Source organism: Bos mutus, chromosome 25 (assembly GCF_027580195.1).
Source record: "Bos mutus isolate GX-2022 chromosome 25, NWIPB_WYAK_1.1, whole genome shotgun sequence".
Taxonomy (NCBI): domain Eukaryota; kingdom Metazoa; phylum Chordata; class Mammalia; order Artiodactyla; family Bovidae; genus Bos; species Bos mutus.
Genome location: NC_091641.1, coordinates 21,252,199 through 21,278,398, shown reverse-complemented (window position 1 = coordinate 21,278,398; position 26,200 = coordinate 21,252,199). Strand labels below are relative to the sequence as shown.

Genomic DNA, 26,200 nt, shown 5'->3' with positions numbered 1-26,200 from the left:
TTTATCTACTTCCATGGCCCAGGAAAAACTGCCTCTTGAAGGAAACGGCTGCATTTACTCTTGGTTATGAAGATTAAATAAGCATGGATGTGATTTTTTTTTTTTTTTGCTTTAAAATGTTACTTACAAAATGTATGTATCCTTCTGTAACTTGTTTTCACTTAATACTACAACTTTAAAGCATTTTGTATACATCAGCATAGTACAAGTACCTGTTTAATTTCCAAAGTTAGTTAACACCAAAAAAAAAAAAAAGTTAACACCAAAAATATGGAGGTTGGCAAGGGGAGAAAGAGGAATATGGCTTGAAGAGGGCATCATGTAATAAATTTATTATATTTCATTACATTTTTCCACTTTTCTCTTAAATTCCAACTGTATACTATATAATCAACTGCTGTTCCAGAAATAAAACATTTTAAACATAAAAATATAAATTTTGCTTCTTAAAAGTGCATACACTTTGAATAATAAAACATACAAATAAATAACAGAAGTCAGTGACACATCTCATGCACTTGTTCTAAAATAATTTAAAATGTATGATACACTTTGTTTCCAGCCTCAAGGAAAGACATCCTGCCTTCCATATTACTGTACAACTAAAAAAGAAAATCATACACAAATCACTATGAATGGTGCATGACCACCACCAAAGCATTTTGTTATACAGTGATATGACATGCAGCTTTTAAGACAACTATAGAAATTCCACTGTAAAAACTTAAGAGTTCAATCAAGAAACTGCTTTTGTAATGGGGCTTGAATTCAATTTTAACCAGTGGTGAGAGGCACAGTTGGTGAGCAAAACCAAAGGGAACATAAATGCATATTTGAAAGGCCTACAAAGAGAACTTCAGCTCCAGAAACACAGTAACTGCTTCCCCATTTGGTATAATGACACCTCACCATTTAGAATAGCACCTAGGGGATTTCATATTGCATTTTCACCATTACAACAGGTATCACTGCTCAGGGCAGCCTTTCTAAAGGAGCATTTCCAACTTGGGTTTTTACTTCTAACTTATTCCTTGAAATGTTGAAAACCTCCAGTAAACTGTGTTTTCTTTTTCTGTAGGCAGCATCATGCTTAACAGGAAGAAACCACCTGAGAAGCACAGCAGCTTATTTTGAATATATTCATAGTGCATTCAGCCCACCACAGATTAAAACTAAATTTCATTCGCCTCCATAGGTAACATGTACTGCCAAATTTTTGGATGCATATTCATTTTTTAGTTACATGAAAAAAATACTGACGGTTACTCACCCACCCACCCCCCAAAAAAACCCAAATAAAATGCTTCACAGTCATTAAAAAAAAAAAAAAAATCCTGAAACTACATTCTGGATAGTGAGAGAGTGAGCTAAATATTCCTTAACAGGAAATTGGGCAGCAGCCTCAGGTTTGCTACTGTAACTATTACAGGTGACCATGGTCTATCAGAATCAGGGACAGGTTTTGCAAAGCCACTGGAGGCTTTACTTTAGCATTTTCTAACTCAGAGTGACCGTCCTGCTCCCTGCCAAGGTCTGGCCCTGCTGTGGCCTCCGGCGGAGAGGCTGTGGGAAGGAGGCAAGCCCCACGGGACACCAACTGCTCCAGTGAACTAAAGACCCCCAGCTCCCACCAGACGGGCAAGGGCTGAGGCACACGATGCTCCGAGCTCCTCACATCAGAAAGGCACCCCCCCTTATCTCAAACAGGAGGTTGATCAGTAACTCTTTTTTTTTTTTTCCCTTGTCTCTCCAAAGCAACAGAGGACTCTGAGTCATTTGTGAGTACTTCACACGGCAGTGATTCTCGCCATAGTTCTCAGCAAAGGGAAGGTGTATCACAGTGCTTCTCAATTCTGCAAATTAGAAACACTTCAGAGCTTTAAATATATTGATGGTAGCTCCTGGGACCTGCCACTACACTAATTAGATCAAAAGCTGAGGAGTGGGACTGAGGCATTTTTAAAAGTTCCCCAGACGATTCTAGTGAGTGCTGGGTATCCGAACCTCAGACAAGTTCTTCACAAGAGGTTTGATGGAATTCGGGAGAGTACGTGAGATCTGAAAAAAGCCTCCCGAGTCTGGATCTCCCTTCTCCCTCAACTGGGAAACACCAGTCTTAGACGACTGTGAGCAGCTCTAGAACCTAACCCACGGTGGACGCTACTGTACACCTCACAGCTCAGTCTCATTGTGACCAGTGGTGGGGAAAGCGCCAAAGCTTTCCAGAACAGCTCTAAGTCTCTACAAAAGTGTCTGAAAATTGTTAGCACTGTTAGGAGTCACATTCTTTCCTTGTGACCACGATAGAACCCTAGAAGATATAAAAAATTAAGATCTATAGAAAATGGCAGGTTATTTTTAGAACAAAATACTTTAGGAAAGTCTTCTGGCTAAATACAGTATATAAACCACTGTGTGTTCAACACACCCATTTCCACTCCTGCTTGCAAAATACTTATTTTACACACAATCTTGCCAATGATTAAAAAAAAAAAAAAAAAATCGGCAAAGAGAAACACATGCAAAGCAAAACAAAAAATCACATTCATGCTTTTCAATACTGATTATAGAATTACAAATCCAAAAATAGAGCTCCATAATCTAAGAGATGTCTTTTTTTTTTCAAACTTACACTGAGTGTAAGTAGTCTGTATTTTTTCTTAGTTGTTTGCATAGGTAGTAAGAGCATGCTTTCTGGGTTAGACGGAGGCCATGCAAAATTATTTCCATTACTTGGGGGAAAAAAAATGATTGGTCATGCTCAAAATGCAGATGCAAAAACACTTTGAGAGTTGATCAAAAGTCAGTATGGACTGTTCATTTGAATAAAACCATGGGATTTCCCCCCGAAAATATGGAGTTAGCAATAACATTACCCTTTAAGAAATTGAAGACAGACAGCCTGCACAGTAACAGCTATTTTTTGTGTTTATGTTTATGATATAGGCACTGGTTTGTCCGCAAATTTGTTCTTCTCAATTCCAAGTAATACAAAGTTCAGTGTGCCTCATAGAATACGTTTTATTGAAACTGTGCTTGTGATTTGCATACTATCTCAAAAATCCAACCCGGAAACACTAATAATCTTTGCATCCAATAATTATTATAACCTACACAGGAAAACAGTATCTCCAGCTGCTCAGTAATTTGTCAGAACGAAATTTAACGTCGGATGTCAATCTACTTTTTAAAACACGTTTATTTGAAATAGATGAGCTTTGTTCACAGCTCTTCTGTTCCTTTTTTTATAAAGGCTGCCACTTCTGTTTCCTTTACATTCTGTCCTGTTTTCTTCACGATAGGTTATTTTAGAGGGATGACCATTTTTCTCCCCACCCACCCACAGAAATCCCCACATCCACCTCACACAAATGCAAATGACCGAATTCTAATGAAGAGTGACTTCAGATCGGATTTCCAACCACTAAGTAGTAGAGACAGCACAGTCTGAAACAGAGGATGTGACAGTAAAGTATCTCCAAAGATGAAGAAGGGCACTTTTGGTTTCCAGAACAGAACAGACTTGTTCAAGAGGCCCACAGGCCTCGGCCGATCACCAGGATCCACCTGATCTTTCTGCTTGGAAGGACTGGCACCCCTGGTTCATCAGCTGTGCTCCCAGGGATCCTCAGCTACAGCAAACTCCTGAAGCTCTCAGCTTGCCTTTACAAGCAAAGCAGGCCCTCAATGAATGTTTGCGGAATGAATGATGAAAGGAGGATTACAGAAGAGGTCGCGGCAGCCTCACAGACAATAACAGTATTTTGCTGCACCACAAACACCCCCACACCCATTTCTATTGGTCCAGTGGAGCACTACTTCCTTTCCGTCAGGCTGCTTTTAGCGTGAGAAAATACACAGCAAAGGTGGGAGATGGTCTTGAGGTGCCACGAGCTTAACAGTCTCTTTGTGCTTCCACATTGCATTAGGGGTTTTACAAAGGCAAGGTGTAGGCAGGGCTGTTGGAAGGAATGACAAGGACTCCGCGCACCCGATGTTCACAGGAAAAGAAATCAAGAATAAAGGTTTTAAAACGCAAACAAACACGACAGATGCAGCACTACTGTCGGTGGTTATTTTGTGCCTATCAGGAAATACGGCTGCTCTAATCGGGCCCACCTGGTTGTCAACCAGGAACCCAGGGCTACCATCGTCAGCAGATGATTTTTAACCCCCAAACACATATAAGCTCACTGTGCCAAACATCACTGAGAAGAGAAAAAACAGAACACCAAGTCCCTAACTCCACCAAAGAATTGAACTGAACCAAGTGTAATTTTTCTATAAGATACTTCACACCACAAAGAGCATCTCCAAACTTTTAGGCAAAACATCCTTTTTCTGTGGCTTAAAGGTTGCAACCTAATAACTAAGGATGAAATTTTCATTGCTTACCAAGATGCCTAGACAGTGCCATACTTCCTGATTATTTTTACCATTAAAATCTGAAACAGGAACTAAATTCCATAGACATACAGTTTATAGATATGCAAAGTTTATTTTTAGATCCCATGGAACTTTAATATACTTCATAGATTTGGTTTTTTTTTAATTATAAAGACACTAAACACAACAGAAAATCCATTCTTGGAGAACTCCGGAATAAAAATATTTACCACTGGGAAAATTAAATTACATTCTGTTAATGCTTAACTGTTTATATTCCCCACCTCTCCCCCCAAAAAAGTGTTATTAAAACACTGAGTAGTCCAACTATGATTCTAAGACTGTTTCAGAGCTTCAGATAAAAGATTTCAAATGAGATTTACCTATTAAATAACGATTAGAAGTTCAAATTAGACAAACACTCAATTCCAGATAATGACAACCCCACATCTGGTGCAATCTTTTTAGGAAATCAAAGTGATACTGGAAAACTCACAGTGGCTGAACACTGATGGAGCTGTCAATGTGCTGCTCGAAGCAACAAGATCAAGATGGAAGGCAGTCACAGCCCGGCAGGGGAGAGTGAGGCTGCTCTGGGGAGCCAGACGCCTGCACGGTGAGATGAGGACTCCTGGCAGAGTGGTGGAGTCAGGATCAAGCACAACAGGCTCAGAGTAAGTGGATTTCACAGAGCACTAGCCTATCTCTCACAAGGCCAGATGTGTTGTCTTAAACATGGCAGGGGTCTACAATTCCAGCTTACCCTCAACACACATGGCCTCCAGACTTGCAGGTTAACCTGCTCGTGCTCAAATTAGCAGCAAAATAAAGCAACCTACTAGAAGCATTTCCCTAGAGGTATTCATAGCAAAGAAAGGGGAAAAAAGAAAAACAGGACAGTGCAGAATCCATAGCTATGCATGTGATGTATGTTCTAGTTACTTCACACACGGCAATACTGAAAAGGGAGATTATATAAATGGATCTGTGTACAAGGTGTTCAGGAAGAACCTGAAGAGTCCATGACTTAAAAAAAAAAAGTTAATATGTAAACGCATATAAACTTAGCATGCTATATTTCACAGCAAAGTGACAAATGCTATTCAAAGAGAATCAGAACCATGACTCTCTTCGACATTTTTAAAAAATGGAAAAAAAAAACAAGGCTAAAAATCCCAGAACACCTCCTAAAAGCTTGAAATAATCTATATACATATCTTGCTTATCTGTGAATTTCTTGAGGTTCCCTTTTTCTCTAAACAAGAAATGGAATTTTCACTGACAATGCCAGATGAAGCAGGCTCCATCCTGCTTGTGAGTTTCACTACATCTTCAGCACAAAGAAGAAATAAATGCATTCCTGAAAAACAATCCCAGCGAAGCCTGACAGGCAGACATTATGCACATAACACTGTCACACATCGCTCGAAAATACCATCACTGGCTGCTGGCATCAGGCAACTTCTTTCCTCTCCAAGTTACAAGACGAGGAAACACAGGTGTGCGCTCTTGGGGCAGCATGGAGCTTTCAATTTCTAACATAGGAAAAAAAGCCACACCAGAGAAGGAAATGGCACAGATTTATGCATCCAGTCTAGAATTCATTTCTTTTTTTCCAGGAATTTTCTCTAGTCCATTTCAAAACCGCAGTGACCTTAGTGAGCAAATTTACAAGGGGAAAAAAAAAAATTTAACTACTAGTGACTGGCTTTCTGGCTATCCGACTTGCCATCTCTTAGAACACATCCCACAGGTCAAGACAGCTTATGGCAACGCACGTCTTTGCAGATAGGAAGGTGGTGAAAGACTTCATTTCTACCTCTAAAAACTCTCTGTGGCAGTAGGAGAAATGACAGCAACCCACAGGCCACCTTCTTTGATCCTTTCACGGATGCGCAACCGTCCTACACTAGCTGAGTATATACCTGAGAAACATTAGTGTTAAAATATTGCCCTTGACAAAGACTGGTAAGATGGGGCCAAAGTGCAGAAAGCGACAGTTTTTCCCTCGGTTTATTTCTCTGTTAAGTGTCACAGTTTATAAGAGTTCCTGGTGCCATGTGACAATCCACAGTTGACGACAAATTCCGCTCAGATGAAACGAGAGTCAAGTAATTCACCCTTCTACAGAGCAGACTAGTGATAGCTTAACTGGCTTCACAGGTTTCAAATCCCTAGTGTCCAATGAAAGAAATACGTACAGTTACTAAAGGGACCATCCAGGGTATCATCTATAATTATTTCAGTTAGCTTGGTGTCAATGCTTTGCCTATGGCTGTTATTTGGTTCAATGGCAGAATAAGGCGACGCTTTTAACAATTTGCAATTGAATTCTCCACATACACACACGCACGCACACACACCACACAAACACACACACACACACACAAACACACACACACACGGCAGGCACATGACCCCCAAAAAATACAAAACAGAAGCATAAAGGGCTTTGGTGGGAGGGAAGGGGTTCTAAATAAATTAACATCTTTACAGATAAAACACTTGGACTGCAGAAGTATCACTGAGGTTTCTGAGAAGGCCGTGCAGAGGTTTGCATGCTAGAAGGTAACTTTTTGGAGGATTTCTCAGCAGACTGCCTGCACCCAGGAGACGAGGGCGCTGCAGAATCGAGCTGGGAAGTCTTGGACTTGCGAGTGGACAGCAGGGAATGTTTACCAGAAGAGGGGTCCTTGGAGGCAAGCGGCTCTTTCCCAACTGCAATGGCATTTGGCTGCTGGGAGCCTGGCGCCTGGGAGCCTTTCTCTGCCTTGTCATCCACCGCGCTCTTACAGACCGACTTGACGGAGCCCCCGCCCGCCTTCTTGGACAGCAAGCTGGTCTTGCCCAGATCCGTCGACCGCCGGGTCTCCTTCTGTCTCAAGGCCGACTTGAAGAAGGACAGCCCCTTGTCCTCGGACTTGCTGTCCCTCTTCAGGCCGGCCCTCACGCTCGTGCTGGGGGAGCGCAGGCTGGCCATGGAGGAGCTCCGCACGTGCCTGCTGTCCGCCCTGCTGTCCCCGGCCCTGGCCTGGCTCACGCGCGGGGAGTTGGGTTTGGAGCTGGAGGTGACGCTGGCCCTGTCAGAAACCAGGCTGTGTCTGGAGCCCTCTCGGCTTAAGCTCCTGTCTGAAGTCCTGCTCTTCCCAGGAGGGAAGGGGCCCCTCGGGGCGGGGCCTGAGGCTTTCTTGGCAGATGTGGAGGAAGCAGTATAAGCGAGGGAAGAAGCCGACTTCTGCTTCTGGAGCGAAGGGGACGACACAGACTCGTGGGACTTGGGGGAGGACTCCTTCTTTGGGGCAGGGGCAGGGGAGGAATGCCGTCCACTGGCCCTGGAGGAAGAATCGGCTTTGCTTCGGGAGCGGGAGGGCTTTACGGACGCTTTCACGGGAACGGGAGAAGAAGGGGAGGTACTGGAAAGAGAGGACTCCTGGCTGGCCAAGGCCGGTCTCCCCTTCCGCAAGCTTCGCTCCGGCTCAGAAGCGCCTTTGGCGCTGGGGGATCTCTTGGTTGTGCTCTCTGGTTTCTTTGCGAGGGAGCCTGGGTGGCTTGGGGATTTCACCTCTTTGACGGGAGAGCTGTCTACAGAATCGCTCTGATCCACATAAGCAATCTGGTTATTGTTATCAAATGGATCAGAGACGGGGGGCAAGTGATCCCCATGTGCTGAGCTTCTGCTCTGTGTGTCCGCCACGCTGGAGTTCAACTTGCGGGTGTCCGACTCGTCTCTGAACACACCTTCCATGACGGCCAGAGGGGCCCGACCCACAGCCTTGTGCTCCCGCCGACTGTGACTGTCGCTCGAGTCCTGGTGGCTGCTGGACAGGTTCCTCAAGCTACCGAAGCAGGAGATGGAGACCTTGTCATCCACGGCCTCCCCGATCTTCTCCAGGGTGGATGCAGAGGTGTGAATTGGAGAGTCCCCTGAGTAGCGGGAAGGGGAACTGGAGCGCATCTGCAGCTTGGCAGACAGGGACCAGGAAGGCCGCATGCAGTTTTCATTGACGGCCAAGGGGCTGGTGACAGACGGTCTGGATGACAAGCTCTGGCGCTGGACACTTCTCACGAACGGACGAGTTGAGAAGCCTCCTGAATGCAGCAAAGAGATTACCGTTAAGCCAAGCCAACAAGATGTGCTAGTAACATCTACAGAACAAAGAAGGCCAGCATCAGGGGATGACGGGAGTGTGACCTTCAGAGCCAGTGTGTCTGGGGTCAGTGAGTCATCACGCGATTTTAACTTTTCTGAGCCTTCACCTATAAAATAGGGGCATTCTAACTTGGGGACCGGCAAAGCACCTTCTTGCTCAACATCAGGGCTCAGCAGACTTTTCCTCTAACGGCCAAGACAGTAAATATTTTAGGCTTCGTGGGGCAGCTGTTCAACTCTGTCACCTTAGTGCAAAAGCAGCCACAGGCAACAAATAAACAAACAGGCATGGCTGTGTTCCAACAAAACTTTTTTTTGTTAACAAATAAAGACAGGGGCCATATTTTGGCCTGTGGGCCATAATTTCCTGACCCTTGTAACTCACAGAGCTACTAGGAGAATGAAATAAAATCTTCAAAGTCCTGTGCCCAGCAAGGTACCTGACGTTGCACACTGCTCAATAAACGTGAGCTACTTCATTTACGGCTTCTTCATCTTACTAAGGACACTGGGGCCCACAGCAGTGAGGTCCGTGCCCATGACCACACAGGTAATTAGAGGCAGAGCCAGCACCAGAACCACAACCCCTTCCCCCAACTCAACATCACAGGCAGGCGGGCTGTGATCGCTGACTGTGAAAGCCATCAGTGGAAGGAACTAGAGACAACACGCTTCTACCCTGAGTGCCTTAAAACTTTCAAGAAAAATATTCATGATTAGAGCAGTAAGTGACTTTGAACTTCCAAAGAAAATATTCTAAATGAAATTCTCCACACACTTGCTACTGGAGCTGTGGTATTAATACAACTCCGTCTGGATGAGACCCTGAGAGACAGGCCCTGGTCCGTGGGCACCACCCAGCACGACTGTATGATGATGACCCTGAAGAGATATCAATTCCCCCGACTCCACTATTTAAACAGACTGGGCGCAAACCATATCTAGGCTCCCTGTTGAAACAACAGTGAGCTCGAAGTTTAAAGGCTTTGCTGAAAACCACCTCCAAATAATAAACAAGCCAAGGGGCACTGCCAGTTTTTCACAAAATGTCAGGAGTGCCAGCCAGGAGCTTGGTGGTTACAGCCCCAGACTCTTACGCTACAGAAGACGACGCAACAGTTGGAAGAAGGGGCAGAGCTGGAGGTGAGACGGAGCTCTCCACGTCAGGCCTTCCTCCCGACTCCTGTTTTCTTCCTGCAGTTTTCGTTCAGGTTTACCATCACCACTAGCAAGCAGCACTTTACTAGAAGCGATGGAAATGCCGCCCACAGACTGACTGAGCCCTGCCGGGGTGAGTCACCGGGCTCATTGTATCCCACAGAGGCTGAGCTCACCCTCTCCCCCTCCCAACGCTCAGGACTCCAGCTGCCTCATCGCCTCCCCCCAGCTTGGGTCCCGGGTGGAGCGGGGGCCTGTGTTGCCACTAGTCCAGCGGGAGCTGAAGGCAAAAACACCAGAGCTCAATTTTTATCAGCTCTGCCAAGCTTGCATACTGTGACTGTTTCCCAAATTCCCCCAAACAGCTTTATGCAAAGGCAATGGCTTCTGTTCTAGCTGCTCCTGCACTCCCCAAGCACACACCACAAGTCCCTCCAGGGAGGCAGTGTGGTGGGAAGGTGAGAAGCCGAGCAAGTCAGGCGCTCCCACACCAGGCCCCGCATAGCAGCTCATCCCCAGGCAGCCTCCCGCAAAACCCTCAGCAAATTGCAAGCTCGCTGAGTCCCCTCATAGCTACTCTGAAGAGTTTAAAAAGCACTCTGATTAAACTGTACCAGTTACTGTACAGTTAAAGCTCTAGCCTCCACGTTTACACTTTAAAAGTGAAAAACGACAGTGGAAGGAAAAAGTCCTGGATCCCAGACGAGAAGCAAAAGGCCCGGTGATATAAAAGGTTACGTGCGATGGTGACCACAGCCTCGCAGGCCCCTCACTGTCACCCACTTTTATGTCCCCCCACTTCCTTCTTGGGACTTGGCTCCTCAACACGAGGAAGCCTGTGCGCGTGTCCACGAGTCACTGTTTCGGAAATCTGTCACCGAAACCCAGACCCACCGTCGTCTTCACTCCTCTCCCCGGTCATCTCCACAGACTCTGACAGCGAGGCCAGGGAGGTGCGTCTGGAGGAAGCCGCAGAGGTCACGCTGGCTTGCTTGCTCCCCGGGAGTCGGCTCACCCAGTGTTCGCACAAGGAGGAACTCGTGGAGCCTGCAGGAAAGGAAGCGGGCACCGAGGTCAGGCCAGAAGCCCGGGGACCTCATTGCCGGGCCAGCGCTAACTCCCAGACCCCACACCATGTCCACTCGAATGCCCCCTGTGAGGATGAAAAAGAGGGCAGACTCCCACTCACGTCTGCAGCTGTAAAATCCAAGTACAGGAATGGACACTTCATAAAGCAAAGTCTTAAGTGCCGGCAACAGAATGAACAGACACAACTGTTCATACCTTCCATCCACCCTATACACGTTTACTGAGCACGACACCCCAGAGAGCGTTCTAAGCACCTGCAGTAATACTCCAGACAGAGAGACGAAAGCAAGCAGCGGTGTACTGTTACTTTCTTGGCCTTTGGTGAAATTTTTAAATCATTTAAACCACAGTATTAATATACAACAAGCAAGCACACATACACAGGGCCACGTGCCGTTCTGTCTTGTCTGTTCCAGGAAGGCCCTTAAATATGAGTTAGGACAATAGAAGCCACTCCTGAGATGGAGAGCGTGCAGCAGCATGACTATCTCGAGGACACCTCAAGGGGGTGTCAGGTCCGAGCACATCTCAGACTCTGGAAAGCACTGCGGGACGGCACTAGAGCCCTGGAGTTCCCACCTTCCGTGAACGAAGAGAGCAGCTACAGACTGAGTGCTGTACTGCGTGGGGCGTGATGCACCAGGGGTCTCTCTGCCTCAGCGATGCTTCCTTTGAGCGGCTTCCGGCTTATCCCTCACAAGCTTCGAGGGGTGCAGGGATGAATAACTGCTCACACACAGCCACGTCCCACAACTCTGTCCTATTCTCTCAACTGCAACGTGGCGCTAAGACGCCTTCTCCCTGTCTGGATTGTGTGTGGCTGCATCAAGTGTGGAGACTGGTTCTTGTGTTTGTTTAACACAACAGAGTAGATCTCCTCAAACTAAACCCAAGCCCTCTAAGATTATTACAGCCTTCAATCCTTCCCCTAACAGAACAGGCCAACCTTACTGGAAAAAAAGAATAATTTGTAATGGTGCTTTACCCTTTGCAAAGGGCTTTAACCCAAGTTCACCTGATCTGCTGGACACAACGACCTCATGAGACAGGTAGCATTATTACACCCATGTTACGGCTGACAAATACGTGGCTTAGATGGGACATGCTCCACGATAATCCGAGCAAGGGGTGGCAAAGTCAAGTCTGGTTCTGCTTCCAAATCACTCGGTCCCTCTACTCTGCGAGCACCTGGTGGTGCTCTTCAGCTCCCTCGATCACTGACTCCACAAGTAAACACACGATCGTGCTCTGAGCTGGGCTCCACTCTACCTCCATGCCAACTCCTGGTATCACAGTTGCTTGCGCATTCCAGCCCCGTTTCCTTGACTGCAACCATTCTGCCTTCCAGATTAAATGCAAATGTGACAATTAACCTGATCCAACCAGCAGAATCAGAGGACCTTCTGGAGAAGTCCTCTGGATCATCAAGCACCACCTTCTGTTCTCAGAAAAACCGCACCTGGAGTGGAATGGCCTTACCCGCCACCGAGCTGTTGGCCGACCACGATGGTATAGCTGTCCGCCTCTGGTAGAAGAGGATGTACGCCATCTGCGTGCAGACCTCATCTTCCGACAGCTGCTGCACGTCACTGTCGTCGAAGCAGTACCAGAGACCGTCCACGGAGTTCTTGCAGAACGCTGCCAAAGAGAGCCCACCAGCCATCAGCACTGGGGTGGCCACCCTGGCCGCTCCGCTCCACCCTCAGACACTGTTTCCTTGCCTCACATAATTCAATAACTTTTTAAGGTCGCAGGTAGTAATGCAGAGAAAGCGTTAAAAAAAAAAAGCCAAATTCCAAATCATACACAGGCAAGATGTTTCATGAAATTCCAACCTATTCCAAATGGATGAAATTCTACTTAATCTTAGAAAATGAGTATTTAGTTAAACCAATGGCTTTCAGACAGAAATGCTTTTGCCCCAGGGGACACGTGGTAATGAATGGAGACCTTTTTGACTGTCACAACTTGGGGGGCGGCAGGGCAGGTAGGATACTAGTGATGAGTCGGGGGTAGAGACCAGGGCTGCTGCTGAACATGCTACCGTGCACAGGACAGCCCCACAATGAAGAGTCACCAGCAAACATGCTAATGTGCCAGGACTGAGCAGCTCTGTTTTAAGGATGCTGTAACATTTTAGTCTTTCGGGAACTAGAAATAATGATATTAATAATAGCAGCAGCTAATACTTGTTTAACACTTGTTATGTATCTCATTTGATCCTATGAAATTTGTTCTATTATTACTCCCATTTTACAGAGGCTCAAAATGATTAACCCGCCTGCCCAAGGCCACACAGCTGGTAAAGCAGGGGGCCAAGTTCGTTTCAGAATTATCTAGTCCTTGAGCTTGTTCTTAGACCCCCACCCTACCCTGCCTCCCTCAGAGGCAGCAGAACGGTGCCTCATGGAAGTCCCCCGGCAAACTGAGAACAGGGGCTCGTGAATGCATGCGGCCTTCTCTCCAGATCAAATTCTAAGCCTGAGATAAGAATCAAGAGCGCTGAAGCACCAGCAAGGACAGACAGACACAGCTTACTGTGCTGGGAATCGATCAGGGAGTGTGATGAGCTGGATCCGGAAAGCTGTGTGCGTACCAGTGCTTTCTGACTTACTGGGGTGGGCATAAATGAGTGCTACAATATTTGGCTGAACGCCAGGACGGACTCAGTAGGGCCCCGGGGGCAGGACACATAAGGTCCCCGAGTGGCACCAGGAGTGACAGCCTTGACAGGCCACAACCACTGGGTAAGTGTGGACTCCGAGGAGATGAAAGGGACCCGGCGAGGCAGGGCTACACCAGACAGGTGCCAACAAAGAAGAGCAGGCGAAGAATCTATGACTGCAGGGTAGGAAGGCGTCTGCAGCTGTGGGCTCACTGGAACCAGAGGGGAAAGGCAGATGGAGCTGGTAAAACAGCAACTGTTTGGTCAGCGGCGCGGTCAGGCTTGATGCGCTATGGCCCAGCTGGAGAGGGGATGCGGTTCGGGAGTGGGAGAAGGGGTGGGAGGAAAACGGTACGGAGGAGCGTGCCTGAGAGAAGGTGGCTGAGCAACCGTGTACCAGCTCCAGTCTGCTTCTCCTCGGGATGCTCTGTCCTCAGCCACAGCATGGAAACTCTCAGGGGCTCACCAATGGGTTAATGATGTATTTATAAAATAATTTTGTGTGCTTTTCTTCCCAGCGCTGTTTTCTAAATTGTTTTCTAGACCAGTGCTATGCAAATTGTGTCTCACAGACTGGTGCCAGTCCAAAAGAGAAGCACCAAAACGGGGTAAGCATTTAAAAACATTCATAGTAGTCTGATGTTTTTATTGCGTTTTTGTGTAAGTTCTGGCTCGTGAAGGATTGGAAATTTTGAAAAAGATTTAAGAAATCTTTTAAAAGGTTCTTCATCGCAGATCGTTTAAGCAGCGCTGTTCTAGAATCACTACAAGTCAGGCATACATATACCATGTAACTATAGGCAGAACCAGTGCAAAATAACACATTAAAATAAACATTCCAAGTGAAAGCTCAGAAGTAAGGTATCTTTAACTTAACAATGCTCAAGTACTTAAATGTTCTTATGAGAAAAGCAGTGGTATGGTCTAAGCATGGGAAGTAAAGTAAGTCAAGTCAAGTCGCTCAGTCGTGTCCGACTCTTTGCGACCCCATGGACTATAGCCCACTAGGCTTCTCCGTCCATGGGATTTTCCAGGCAAGAATACTGGAGTGGGTTGCCATTTCCTTCTCCAGGAGGTCTTCCTGACCCAGGGATTGAACCCGGGTCTCCCGCATTGTAGGCAGACGCTTTACCGTCTAAGCATGGGAAAGGGGAAATAAATGCAGAAAATATCTGAGTCACTCCTAGGTACCAGGCCCCAAGAAGCAGACATGAGCACTTTCAGCTCCCTTGCATGGCCACCAGGTTAGAATGAGGTTCTTCACCTAAGGTCACAGAGCTAGGAGATGTGTCTGGCTTCTAGCCCACACTCCTCTAACTAATTGTACTGCCTCCAAGGTAGCTATGGTTTCCAGGCACTTTCCAGTCTGTTCCATAAACAGAGCAACACTGTCCTATTTCCTCAACATTTTCTAGCTAGAAACCACACAACATGCTTGTCCATATTTTCCTGAGAAACAGTCTTCCACATGGAAGATTCTTTACCAAAGCTGAAGCTACACAAACACCAACCAGGGATGCTGGACAAACTATTACTTCACCAGCTAATGAGTGAAATTAAATTCCCTCTAAGTCCCTTTCAATTCTCAGAGTCCCTGAGTATATAACTCTGTGACTTAGTATCAAAGAATGGAGATATGACCAGGAATGCCCCAAGAGGAAAAATCCAACTAGATACACAAAGTGGTTCCCATAGAATATAAATATAAAATATGTAAGATACAAAATCTAGTATTAAAATCTGGCTTTAATAGATTTTTCAGTAGATCCTCTATCTCCTTCTTCTCCTAGAAAGTGCTTCCTAGGGCAAAGTAGAGGCCATCCAAAGCACTCCACTGAGATACACTCCAAGTTCCATCATTCCTTTCACAAGTGACTGCAGCTTGCGGCATCTAAATATTGAAAGAATTTGAACTTAATGGGTTTCAAGAACAAAAGATTGTGTCCAGTCACATTCAAGCTCTTGCCTCCTGGAGGAAGAGCAAGTTAAGAGAGGAAGTGTGCAAGGCCAAGGAGGGGGTCTAGGACCCGACAGGCTCATTCACCGTGTTATGGGGCTAACTGCCAGGGAGGAGTCTCAGAAAGCCTGAAAGACCAACCGGCAGGGCCAACCCTCTTCTACCTCCCCCCACGTTTACGAACCAACAGCACCCTGTTGGGGCCCATGGTGGAAACCACTGAATTGAGGATGCAAGAAAGTCCCAGAGAAGTGTTTCTGCCAAACAGGCTGAGTCGGAAGGACATAGAAACCCGAGTCCTGGCCACCCACACATCAAGTTCCCCCCATACACAGATGTCCAGGCAAGAAGCCCCCAATATACGTGCCTCCCCAGCATGCATGCATGCCCTGAACCCCATCACTCCATTTCTGAGACTCAATCTCAAAGAGATACAGAATTAACACAGAGAAAAGGGGACGATGCACAAAGATGTTCACCAGTGTCATCTTCAAAGGACATGGTTACATATCAGACTAGAGTTTCATCATCAGAATATCCTGCAGTCATTAAAAATAACGTTTACCAAAAGTTAAGTGTCTGCCCCGTGAGAGTAGGTGGCAGGTTACTAATCGCAGCTTCCTCTGACCCTCAAGGAAGGGGGTGCTCTGGCCACTCTCTTCTCCTGGCCCCTGTTCTACCCACAGTCCACACTTCAATCACAGAACCTAATACACACTTCACTCTTTCATATTACGTGTGCCTACGCTGTCCCAACCACTTGTTTACACTCTTGGAAGACAGAGGCTGAGATTTTTTTCATTTCCAACATGTCTCTGATATGTTATGGCCCATGGCAAGCAAGAAACAGAGGAGGTGCTCCATAGCGGTTCACCTGTACAGAGCACATCAGTACAAACCACAACAGTATAAAGTAACGGCCAAAACGTACAGAAAACATTGGAAGTTAACACCACTTATCGAAATGTTGCCTACTTACAATGGGATATTATTCAGCCTTAAAAAAGAAGGACATTTTGACACACAGTACAACATGGGTGACTCTTGAATTCATTACGCTAAGTGAAGTAAGCCAGACACAAAAGGACAAATACTGTATGATTCACTTACACGAGGTACCCAGAGTAATCAGTTTCATAGAAAGAACAGTGGCTGCCAGGGATGGGGGAGGGTTCAACAGGGAGTTACTGCTTAATGGATGCAGGGTTTCAATTTGGGAAGATGAAAGAAACTCGAGATGGACAGTGGTCACGACTGCACGAAGATATGAATGAACTTAATGACACTGAACTGTATGCTTGCTGCTAAGTCACTTCAGTCATGTCCGACTCTGTGCGACCCCATAGACGGCAGCCCACCAGGCTCCCCCGTCCCTGGGATTCTCCAGGCAAGAACACTGGAGTGGGTTGCCATTTCCTTCTCCAATGCAGGAAAGTGAAAAGTGAAAGTAAAGTCGCTCAGTCGAGTCCGACTCTCCTTCTCCAATGCAGGAAAGTAAAAACTGAAAGTGAAGTCACTCAGTCGCGTCCGACTCTTAGCGACCCCTTGGACTGCAGCCTACCAGGCTCTGCGGTCCATGGGATTTTCCAGGCAAGAGTACTGGAGTGGGGTGCCATTGCCTTCTCCGGAACCGTATTCTTAAAAATAGTTAAAAAGGAAAATTCTGTTGTGTGTTATTTATCACAGTTTCTAAAAAATTTTTTTTTTCTTTTAAAGTTTTTGGCCACGCCACAGAGATGTGGGCTCTTAGTTCCCCAACCAGGGACTGAACTCTCACCCCCTACAGTGGAAGTGCAAAGTCTTGATCTCTGGACTCCAGGGAACTCCCACCACCGTTTTCTGAGTAATAATCTCACGGATTATTTTGGAGCGGTATCCTCATGGGTTGATGGCACTATTCTTTTTGCCTCTTTCTAGTCTCTAAATTTCATGACGAGCACTACTGCTTTGACAAATCCAAAAAATTAATTTGAACACAAAGCAAAAAAAAAAACCCTTACAAGTCACTTTAAAGACACTATTAAAAAAAAGTGGTCCACAACCACTCCAAATCAGGGAGATGCTAGGCCCTGAAGGAAGCAGAGCAGAACCTTAAATGGGGCTGTGCAGGTGAGGTCAAGAAGGCAAGTCCTGGGTGAGCCAAATGAGGCCACCCCTCTGCACAGGCCACCACTCTCCCTGCTCGGGTCAGAGCCTGACCAGATGAGGCCAGGGAACAGAGAGCTGGAAGGTGAAAGCTGCCCTCGTGGTCGGCACACTTCCCGCTGGAAGAGAAAGCAAGGTTCTAAAGCACAGCCACCCTGTCGCAAGCACAACACGTCGGGGGGATCGTCAGCACAGGCGCCCGGCCTCTCGCGCTGCAGACCTGTGTAGTGCCCCCCTTGCATGGTGCCATGATGATTGCACACGGCATACAGGTCATAGATGTAGTCCTCAGGGTCCCTCCCGAGTCCGTAGGGCCGTCTCCATGGAGACCAGTGGGATGGCAGACTCCAGCTGCTCTGGCTTCGCTTAACCACGTGAGGTGTCATGTCCAGGCCGGTCAAAGGGAACTTGACCATGTTCTGAAGTTTCATACGCTTGTCTCCTTCCTGTTGCAAGAAGAAAAACAAGTCCTGATGGCACATTCATGCGAGCAGAGGGTAGGCCAGTTCAGCGTGAAAGGCAGACTCTATTGGCTAAAGTAGGTTTGAGTTTCCTATCTGATGTTTCCAAAGACATACGACACAGGGAACAGGTTAATACAGTTAACTACTGGGGTTGGCCAAAAAGTTCATTCACATTTTCCCGTAAGATGCTATAGACTAACCTGAACGAACTTTCTGGCCAACCCAATACCTGGAGGGTTTTAATATCACCAAAAATGGAACCCACGATTAACTACATGTAAGAGGATAATGAGCTTTCTGGTCCTTACCTAATAAAAGTTTTTAACGTGCAAAATGACAATTTCCGGTGGTTCATCCAGAGGCATGAAAAGGAATGGAGTAACAACATATGTCAAGGGACAGCATGGTGTTGGCACTGAACTCACGGAACAGGGCCTCTTCCCGGCCCTTCCTCCAGGAAGTACATTCAAAGTTAACAGTGACTCAGCTTGCTACATTCACTGAGCTGACAACCTTAGGCAACCTGGAAATCTTGCCATCAGTTGAAAGATATCTACTGAATGTTTCCTGTGTCTATAGTGAAAGTCACTCAGTCATGTCCATGGAATTCTCCAGGCCAGAATATTGGAGTGGGTAGCCTTTCCCTTCTCCAGGGGATCTTCCCAACCCAGGGATCAAACCCAGGTCTTCCACATTGCAGGCGGATTCTTTACCAATTGAGCCATAAGGGAAGCCCTCCTGTGTCTATGGGGGCTTTAAAAAAATGAATCAGGTATAGATAATGCCAATTCTAAGGGAAAAAAAAAAGTTCCTAAGAGAAAGGCAGGCGGTCCTGCAGGATCAGGCTAAAGAACCTGGATCCTGCTCTGTAGTTAAGGGGGAAGCTTGGGGAGGAAGCTTGGGGGAAGTCAAGGGGACGCTCTGAGGCAGGAGATGATGTCATCAGAGCTGCCATGAAGTAGTGCCCAAAATGTGCTCCAGAGGGAAGAGCAGCGTAGGTTACAAAACCAATAAAAAGACACCGCAACTGCAACCTGCTGGGAAGGAGCAGAAAGTTGGAACTGGCAGGATGACAGCAAGAATGGGGAGAAGAGGACACATACAGAAGGAAGTGGGGAGGACAACCAAGCCTAGGTGTTAGAGACAAGAAAGAATAGTCAAAGATGACGCTACAGTTTTGAGCTGGGGCGCTGGAGGCGTGACTATATGTCTTCAAAAGAAACAGAAAGCAAAGGACATCAGTCTGTGTGTGTGGAAAGAGACAGAGGGCTGGGCAAACCCTCAACAGGCCGTCCACCCGCAGACCCCAATGGAGGCGTGCAGCTGGGACACTCAAGGCAAATGCTCACTCCTCACTAGCACAGGGGCTGGACTCCAAACCTCCATGCACTAAGCCCCGCCCCGGCGACCTTGTGTGCGCCCCCAACATCTTCACTTCATCAGCGAATCTTAGACATCTCCCAATCTATCTGGGTCTCTCCACCTCCGCTGCCGCAACTCCAATGCCAGCCATCAGCCGGGCCTGCCCTGGATAAACAGCCTCCTTCGGACCTCCCTGTCTGCATCCTTGTAGCCTCTCTTCAAATCACGCCTTTGGTCATGTTGCTTCAGTGGTTCAGAACCCCACTCTGCCTACCAGGCTTGGATGGCCAGCCACAGCCGGCCTCTTCTACTTCAACTCTCGCCTTTCTCCCTGACCCCCCGGACCTCCAGCCACACTGGCCTCAGCTCTCAGCCCCCTGCCCTGCTCTGCACCCGCTGTGTCCAGGCACTATGTGCGTGCCCCTCCCTCACCTGTTGTAGGCCTCCTGCTGATCTTTCAGATCCACACCTTCTTGCAGCCAGGCTCAGAGACTCCTCCAGCATCTACCTTTCATTTACCTCCCTTACAAGGGGGCCGCCCAGGACAGCTCTAACCTCAGGAACAGACAGCCTTTTTGGGAAAACTGACTCACAAAGCCATACAATGCAAAGCAGATTTTCTTCGTATACATGTATGACTCATCTCCCCAACTGTACAACAGCTCCTTGGAAGCAGGACAACACCCGTTATTAATTTAGGTAGAAACAGAATTCTTCCCGCCCCCAGAAAGGAGCTCAATTTTTTTTTTAATCCCAAGGCACACTTACATGAGCACAACATTTACAAATCTAAAGCAAATCCTCAGGAACAAAGTAAAATATCTGCCGTATGAACTAAAATGGTTGGGATTCAAAGGTCACAGGACACTTGAACTTTGCTTTGGGAAAGAACAAAGCAGGGCCCCAAACACAGGGAAAATGTGGGTCTGTAACAACACAAGATCGTGGGCTCTCACGGGGACACCAGAGAACCATCCCCAACAGCCCGCCAGTAGGGGGCGTAAGACACCTGGTCACAGTGCTCTTCCCTGGGCCAGAGGCTCTCCTTACCTGTCGAAATCTCTTCAGATGGATAATCAGCACATCGGGCAGAGTCCAGAGGCTCAATGTAATGCTGCCTTGCTGCAGCTGCTTACAGTGCGGGCACCGCCAGGCGTCGTCAGGGGCGAGCTGGAAACAAGGAGCACGACGCTGTTAGCGCCACTTAAGCAGGACCCCTAGAGGAGAAAGCCTTGTCTCCTCACTTCTGGGCCAAGGCATGGCACAACTCTGAATCCCTCTACAAACTACGTTTAATGGGAGTCAATGGAAAAACACAATCAAAGGGCTACGGGTGGCACCCAAACACTGGCTGAATAGCTGCTGCTGCTGTTGTTGTTCACTCGCTAAGTTGTGTCCGACTCTGTGGCCCCATGGACTGCAGCACGCCAGGGTTCCCTGTCCTTCACCAGCTCCCGGAGTTTGCTCAAACTCAGGTCCATTGAGTCGGTGATGCTATGTAGCCATCTCATCCTCTGTTGCCCTGTTCTCCTTTTACCTTCAATCTTTCCCAGCACCAGGGTCTTTTCCAATGATTTCTGAATAGACTCTCTCAAAAAGGAACGACCAATGAGGTAAATCCTACAGAAAGATGTTAAATGTCACAGAAGCTCGTCATACTCCCAAACTCGTCACCTTTCTGTCAATACAGTTCCCCTTTCTCCTCCTGTATGTCCTACCCCAGCAAATATCACTACCACCTGTTAAGAGCAGAACACAGGGGTCATCCCAAAGCCTCAAATCCTTCCCTCTTCCTCCACTCGTCCATCCAAGATAACACCCCTCTAACATTCCTCACACCTGTCTCCTTCCTTCTCCATCCCCCTCAACCCAGCTTAATTCAAAGTCCTCATTCACTCTTATCCCTTCTTCCTCTAGTCTCTTAATTGTTCTTCCTCCCCCAAACATCAAACTGCTCCAGACAATCCTCCCCCTCCTGCTTACCACCAAGATCTTTCTCAACACCAGTCTGAGGCCTCAAATCCCTGGGTGTCCCATCTGCAGGGAAGGATTTCAGGAAGGGGACATAGAAGTGCTAAGAGGACATGTCTGGTGAGAGAGGTTTTTTAAATTTCATTCTGGATTTCAGAAGATGCCTCAGATCTGGAACCATTAACATGATGAAGTGAGGGCAGCCATGGGAACAGAACAGATAGCCATGCCCTCTGAGACGTCAGAGAAGCCAAGGACAGAACCTGGGGGGATGCATATTTTTAAGGGAAACAAAGATTGAGAAATCACCGAAAGCGGAGGATACAGTCAGAAACTCAGGCAAGTCAGCAGCATTTCTTTCATGCAGACCAAGTTAAGAGTGGCAAGAACAGGCTGGTTATCAGAACCACATCCCATGGAAAGAATTGAATGCAGACTGAGCAAAGGCCACTGAACTGAGCCCAGGAGGGGCCCAAAGAATCCTGGACAGCTGTCAGAAAGCCAAATCAGAGAGATGACGAGGGATCTGGGAGGGAGGAAGGAGAACGCGCTGAAACCACTAATGATCAAGTTGGGCAGAAAAGAAGAGAAAGACTGGCAGGACAGCCTGAAGGGGAAGCAGAGGTCAGGGGATTTCTTTCACGACAGGAAGACCCAGCTCTGTGTGCAGGAAAGATGCGGAGGGACAGGCGTCTGAGTGGCTGGAGCTGAGTGAGAACGCTAGACAGGAGGGACCTATGCTGTCATCTGGCAAGTCCACATCTTGGCAACATGCAAACTGTCCACCTAAGTACATGGCCACCCAGCCCGGCACTCCTGGTAAAGAAGCAGGCTGTTTGTTTTTTCATTTTCAACACATCGTGAACAGATACTCTTTTATAAGATACAGCAAGAACGTCATGACAATGTCCAATAGTTTTGACAGTTTCTACAGCAACGCTCTGTTCCTGTACTGAGCGCATCATAAACTGCCACAAAGCTGCCAGGTCTATGGAGCACAGCTGGAGCACGGCCGGCCTCACGAACTCCTGGCAGGGAAGGCGCTGGCTCAGGAGGCAGCTGCTCCACTTTCAGTCTGTTATAGAGTTCGTCCTCAGATTAAGATGAAATTACTCTCCCTGCAATTTCCAGTCTCTAATTCTGCTTTTTAGTTAAAAGAAGTCCAAATCCTCATCCACAAGATGAAATGGATGAAAATACCTATCAGATCTTCACTTTAGGTCTCCTTTGTCAAAACACATTCAGCCGTGCCAGGATTTCCAGATGCACCATCCACAATCCACACTCTCTGCCTGTGCCCCTCGATGTCAGTCTCTTAACAGTGAACATCCAAGGTGATGAGGAGAGAAGGGCTGTCACCACCTGAGACCTGGACACTGTTTCCAAAGCATCCTTAGGCAGCCAACAGCACTGACATTCGCAAATGCTGTTGACCATCACTACTGAGCTTGCAGACAGCCTGACCCCAAAATTATCACCACACAGCCTAAGTTTGACCTGCTCCTCTTTCCTATCTGAACTGTTATTTCTGGACCCAATGACTGAGCTTCCCAAGGAACACTCACTCATTCATTGCAGGATATATTTATTGAAAGCCTTCTATGGAAGTGCTGGACCCTGCAGTACTTGCTAGGGTTATTTTACGACCAGGACAAAGTCTCTTACCTGCCATGCCCCACCACATCGGCCTCATTTCTGTTTCTCAACCTTTCTTCTACCCCAGGGCCTTAGCTTCTTTATTTACTTGTTTATCCCCACTACACTGTAACAGCCTGAGGGCAAAACTGCTGTCTGTCTTGGTCCCTGCTATAACCCCAGGCCAAGCACAGGACCTGGCACATAGTATGCACTCAACAAACAGGTACTGAATGAACAAATCCTGATTACAAGATCAGTGAGATGTTTTGTAGAATACCAATGTTGTCATCTGGGCTTCCCTGATAGCTCAGTTGGTAAAGAATCCGCCTGCAATGCAGGAGACTTGGTTCGATTCGTTGTCATCTAGTGAAAGTGAAAGTGAAGTTATGTCCAACTCTTTGCGACCCCATGGACTATAACCCACCAGGCTCCTCTGTCCATGGGATTTTCCAGGCAATAGTACTGGAATGGATTGCCATTTCATTCTCCAGGGGATCTTCCCAACCCAGGGATTGAACCCGGGTCTCCCGCATTGTAGACAGATGCTTTACCGTCTGAGCCACCAGGGAAGTCCCCATCTAGTAGATCTGCCCAACTTTAAGCTTTGCTGCTGCTGCTGCTGCTACGTCACTTCAGTCGAATCCGACTCTGTGTGACCCCATGGATGGCCTCCCACCAGGCTCCTCTGTCCCTGGGATTCTCCAGGCAAGAACACTGGAGTGGGTTGCCATTCCCTTCTCCAATGCATGAAAGTGAAAAGTGAAAGTGAAGTCACTCAGTCGTGTCCGACTCTTAGCGACCTCATGGACTGCAGCCTACCAGGCTCCTCCATCCATGGGATGTTCCAGGCAAGAGTACTGGAGTGGGGTGCCATTGCCTTCTCCGACTTTAAGCTTTGAACATCTCCCCCCCCCCCCCCGCCAAAAAAGGTAAATAGGATAAGGGGCTACACAGAGCATGTAATCAGTCAGGTTCAATGTCAATCGTTTTATATACGCCTAAGATTAATATGTCTAATGAAAAAATAGTAAAGGAACTATTAACTGAGTGGAGGAGAAAAGGCTTAGTAAGAAGATGAAAACTATTTTCAAACATCTGAAGGATAAACAAGTAGAAGAAAACGAAGACCCGTTCTCAATTGTTCTTAATGACCTGAGAGTTTGCCTGTGCGTTGTAGCAACTGAGGACGTATTTCAAGGTAACATCAGTCACCATCAGAGATATCCAAAGAAGAAATAGTGTCTCTGATAAACGGCAGCTGGACAATCATCTATTTGAAATTAGCAGAAGAACTCAATCATTAGAAAAAAGCTTTAAAGTCCCCTCCAACTCTGAAATTCCATGATTCCCTACATGCAAGAATGAGTAGTAACAATCAGTAGTTGGAATTATGATCCTAAACATCAACTCAAAATCAGATGAACTCTAAGTGCTCTCATCAAGGTTTCTCAAGGTGTCTAAACCTGAAAAGGCTTAAAAACCACACAGCACTGTTGCACGGTGAGCAGCAAGAGTGCTTCAGTTCCTTGGTTCTGACTCTGCTACTGTAATGTCTGTTCTTTTCCTCTACACTGAAAGGGCTATTTATGTATCCTTTTAAAAGTATTGAGAAAGTCAGCACATTATATTAGCTGCATGAAAGGGTATGAATGATCCAGAATATCCCTCCATAAATTTGCTTTATCATGAACTACAGTCGCACCTAACTAAAGATCTCCAAGTTAGTGGTAGTTTTCTACCTGTGTGTTTAATACAGGGTTTTCATCCCAGAATAATAACAGAAGGATTTTTACAAAACTGCAAAGGAAAAGGCACTTTAGCTTTGTCAACGAATCAAAATACACAAAGAGATGGACAGGGAAACACTTACTGACACAGCCAAAACATCTCTATATACTAAGATTCATGCTAAACTTGCTGATGTTTTAACAGAAGCAGCAGTAGATTCCTCTTGGTCGTTAACAAAAAAGATAAACACAGTGACCCCTTCATGGTTGAGATCATGGAGATGAAACATAAACCCGAAACTATGTAAGCTTAACCAGAGGTCTTGTTTTGGACGATGGGACATGCCATCCTGATGTGGAAAAAGAAAAGTAAAAGATGCATATATCCTTATATGCGATGTGCCATTAGAATACAAAAAATCAGAAGTGAATTCTGGCTTTTTAAAAATAAGAGTGCAGGGGAGAGAGAAATTAGTAAAGGCTGAAAGAAAATTCACTAAAGATGGAGTTTTAAAAGTAATAAAACATTACAAAATAAAGAGTGGCTGTGACTTAAAGGGTGTGCTATTGTTAATCAAAAGGGAACTGACTCCTTTGCCTTAAATGCTCTTGCAAAAGAAGGCCGAGTAGCTTTGCACAGAGCTAAGAGCAAGGTGGGAAAGCTGACTCCGGCCTGTGGTGGGGTAGCTCTAAATTCTTTTGATGACCTGAATCCTGACTGTTTGGGACATGCTGAACTTGTCCATGACTACACACTGGGAGAAGACAAGTTCGCCTTTATTGAGAAATGCAACATCTGTGACATTACTGGTCAAAGGACAACATAAGTTCACACTCATGCAAATCAAAGAGGCAATAAAAGATGGCTGGAGGGCTGTTACAAAGGCTGTCGATGATGGCTGTGTCACCCCCAGTGCTGGTGCAGTGGGCGTGGCAATGGCAGATGACAGCCTTGACTGTGTTCAAGTCCAGTGTGTAAGGGGCAGGGCCCAACTTGGGAGTCCAAGTATTGCTGATGAATTGCTCACTATTCACGAGGTTCCTGCTCAGAACTTGGGTTTTGACCTTCAGGAAACACCAGTTTAAGTTCAACCAGAATATTCAGAATCGGGTCAGCTTGTGGGTGCGGACTTGAACGCAGACGAGCCAATGGAAGGCATACGAGATGACCGCTATGTAAAGAATCAGCTTCATCACTCCTGCACTGTAACTGCCACCAACATTCTCCTGGTTGATGAGTTTGTGAGAGCTGAGATGTCTTTTCTAAAAGGAAAGTAGAACTGAAGCTTTCCTTGTATCATCTGAATCATGAAGACTCTACAGAGTGATCCTAAGAACATAGGTATGGAATTTTGATCCAAGCCTCAAATGAAAGGAATTTTCTTTTTTCATATGAAAAAATAAGACAACACTGGCACCTATTCAAATTCTGAAGTTTTGAAATTACAGTGTATTTTAAACTGCTCTGAATTATACACACATACAGCA

General features: G+C 46.6%; 1 protein-coding gene and 1 pseudogene across 1 annotated transcript in view; one reads left to right on the top strand and one right to left on the bottom strand.

Annotated features, from left to right (window-relative positions):
* Positions 1 to 253: 253 nt before the first annotated feature.
* USP31 (ubiquitin specific peptidase 31) overlaps positions 254 to 26,200 on the bottom strand; it is an 83,530-nt gene continuing 57,583 nt past the window's right edge. Inside the window, exons 12-16 of the mRNA XM_070362793.1 lie at positions 20,427 to 20,546; positions 17,771 to 17,996; positions 12,263 to 12,421; positions 10,589 to 10,741; positions 254 to 8,475 (exon numbers count right to left, since the gene is read on the bottom strand). Of these exons, the coding sequence (XP_070218894.1) occupies positions 6,908 to 8,475; positions 10,589 to 10,741; positions 12,263 to 12,421; positions 17,771 to 17,996; positions 20,427 to 20,546 (2,226 nt within the window). The 3' untranslated portion in view covers positions 254 to 6,907. The remainder of the gene's footprint in view (positions 8,476 to 10,588; positions 10,742 to 12,262; positions 12,422 to 17,770; positions 17,997 to 20,426; positions 20,547 to 26,200) is intronic.
* Positions 21,862 to 25,997, top strand: LOC102264897 (T-complex protein 1 subunit zeta-like; annotated as a pseudogene).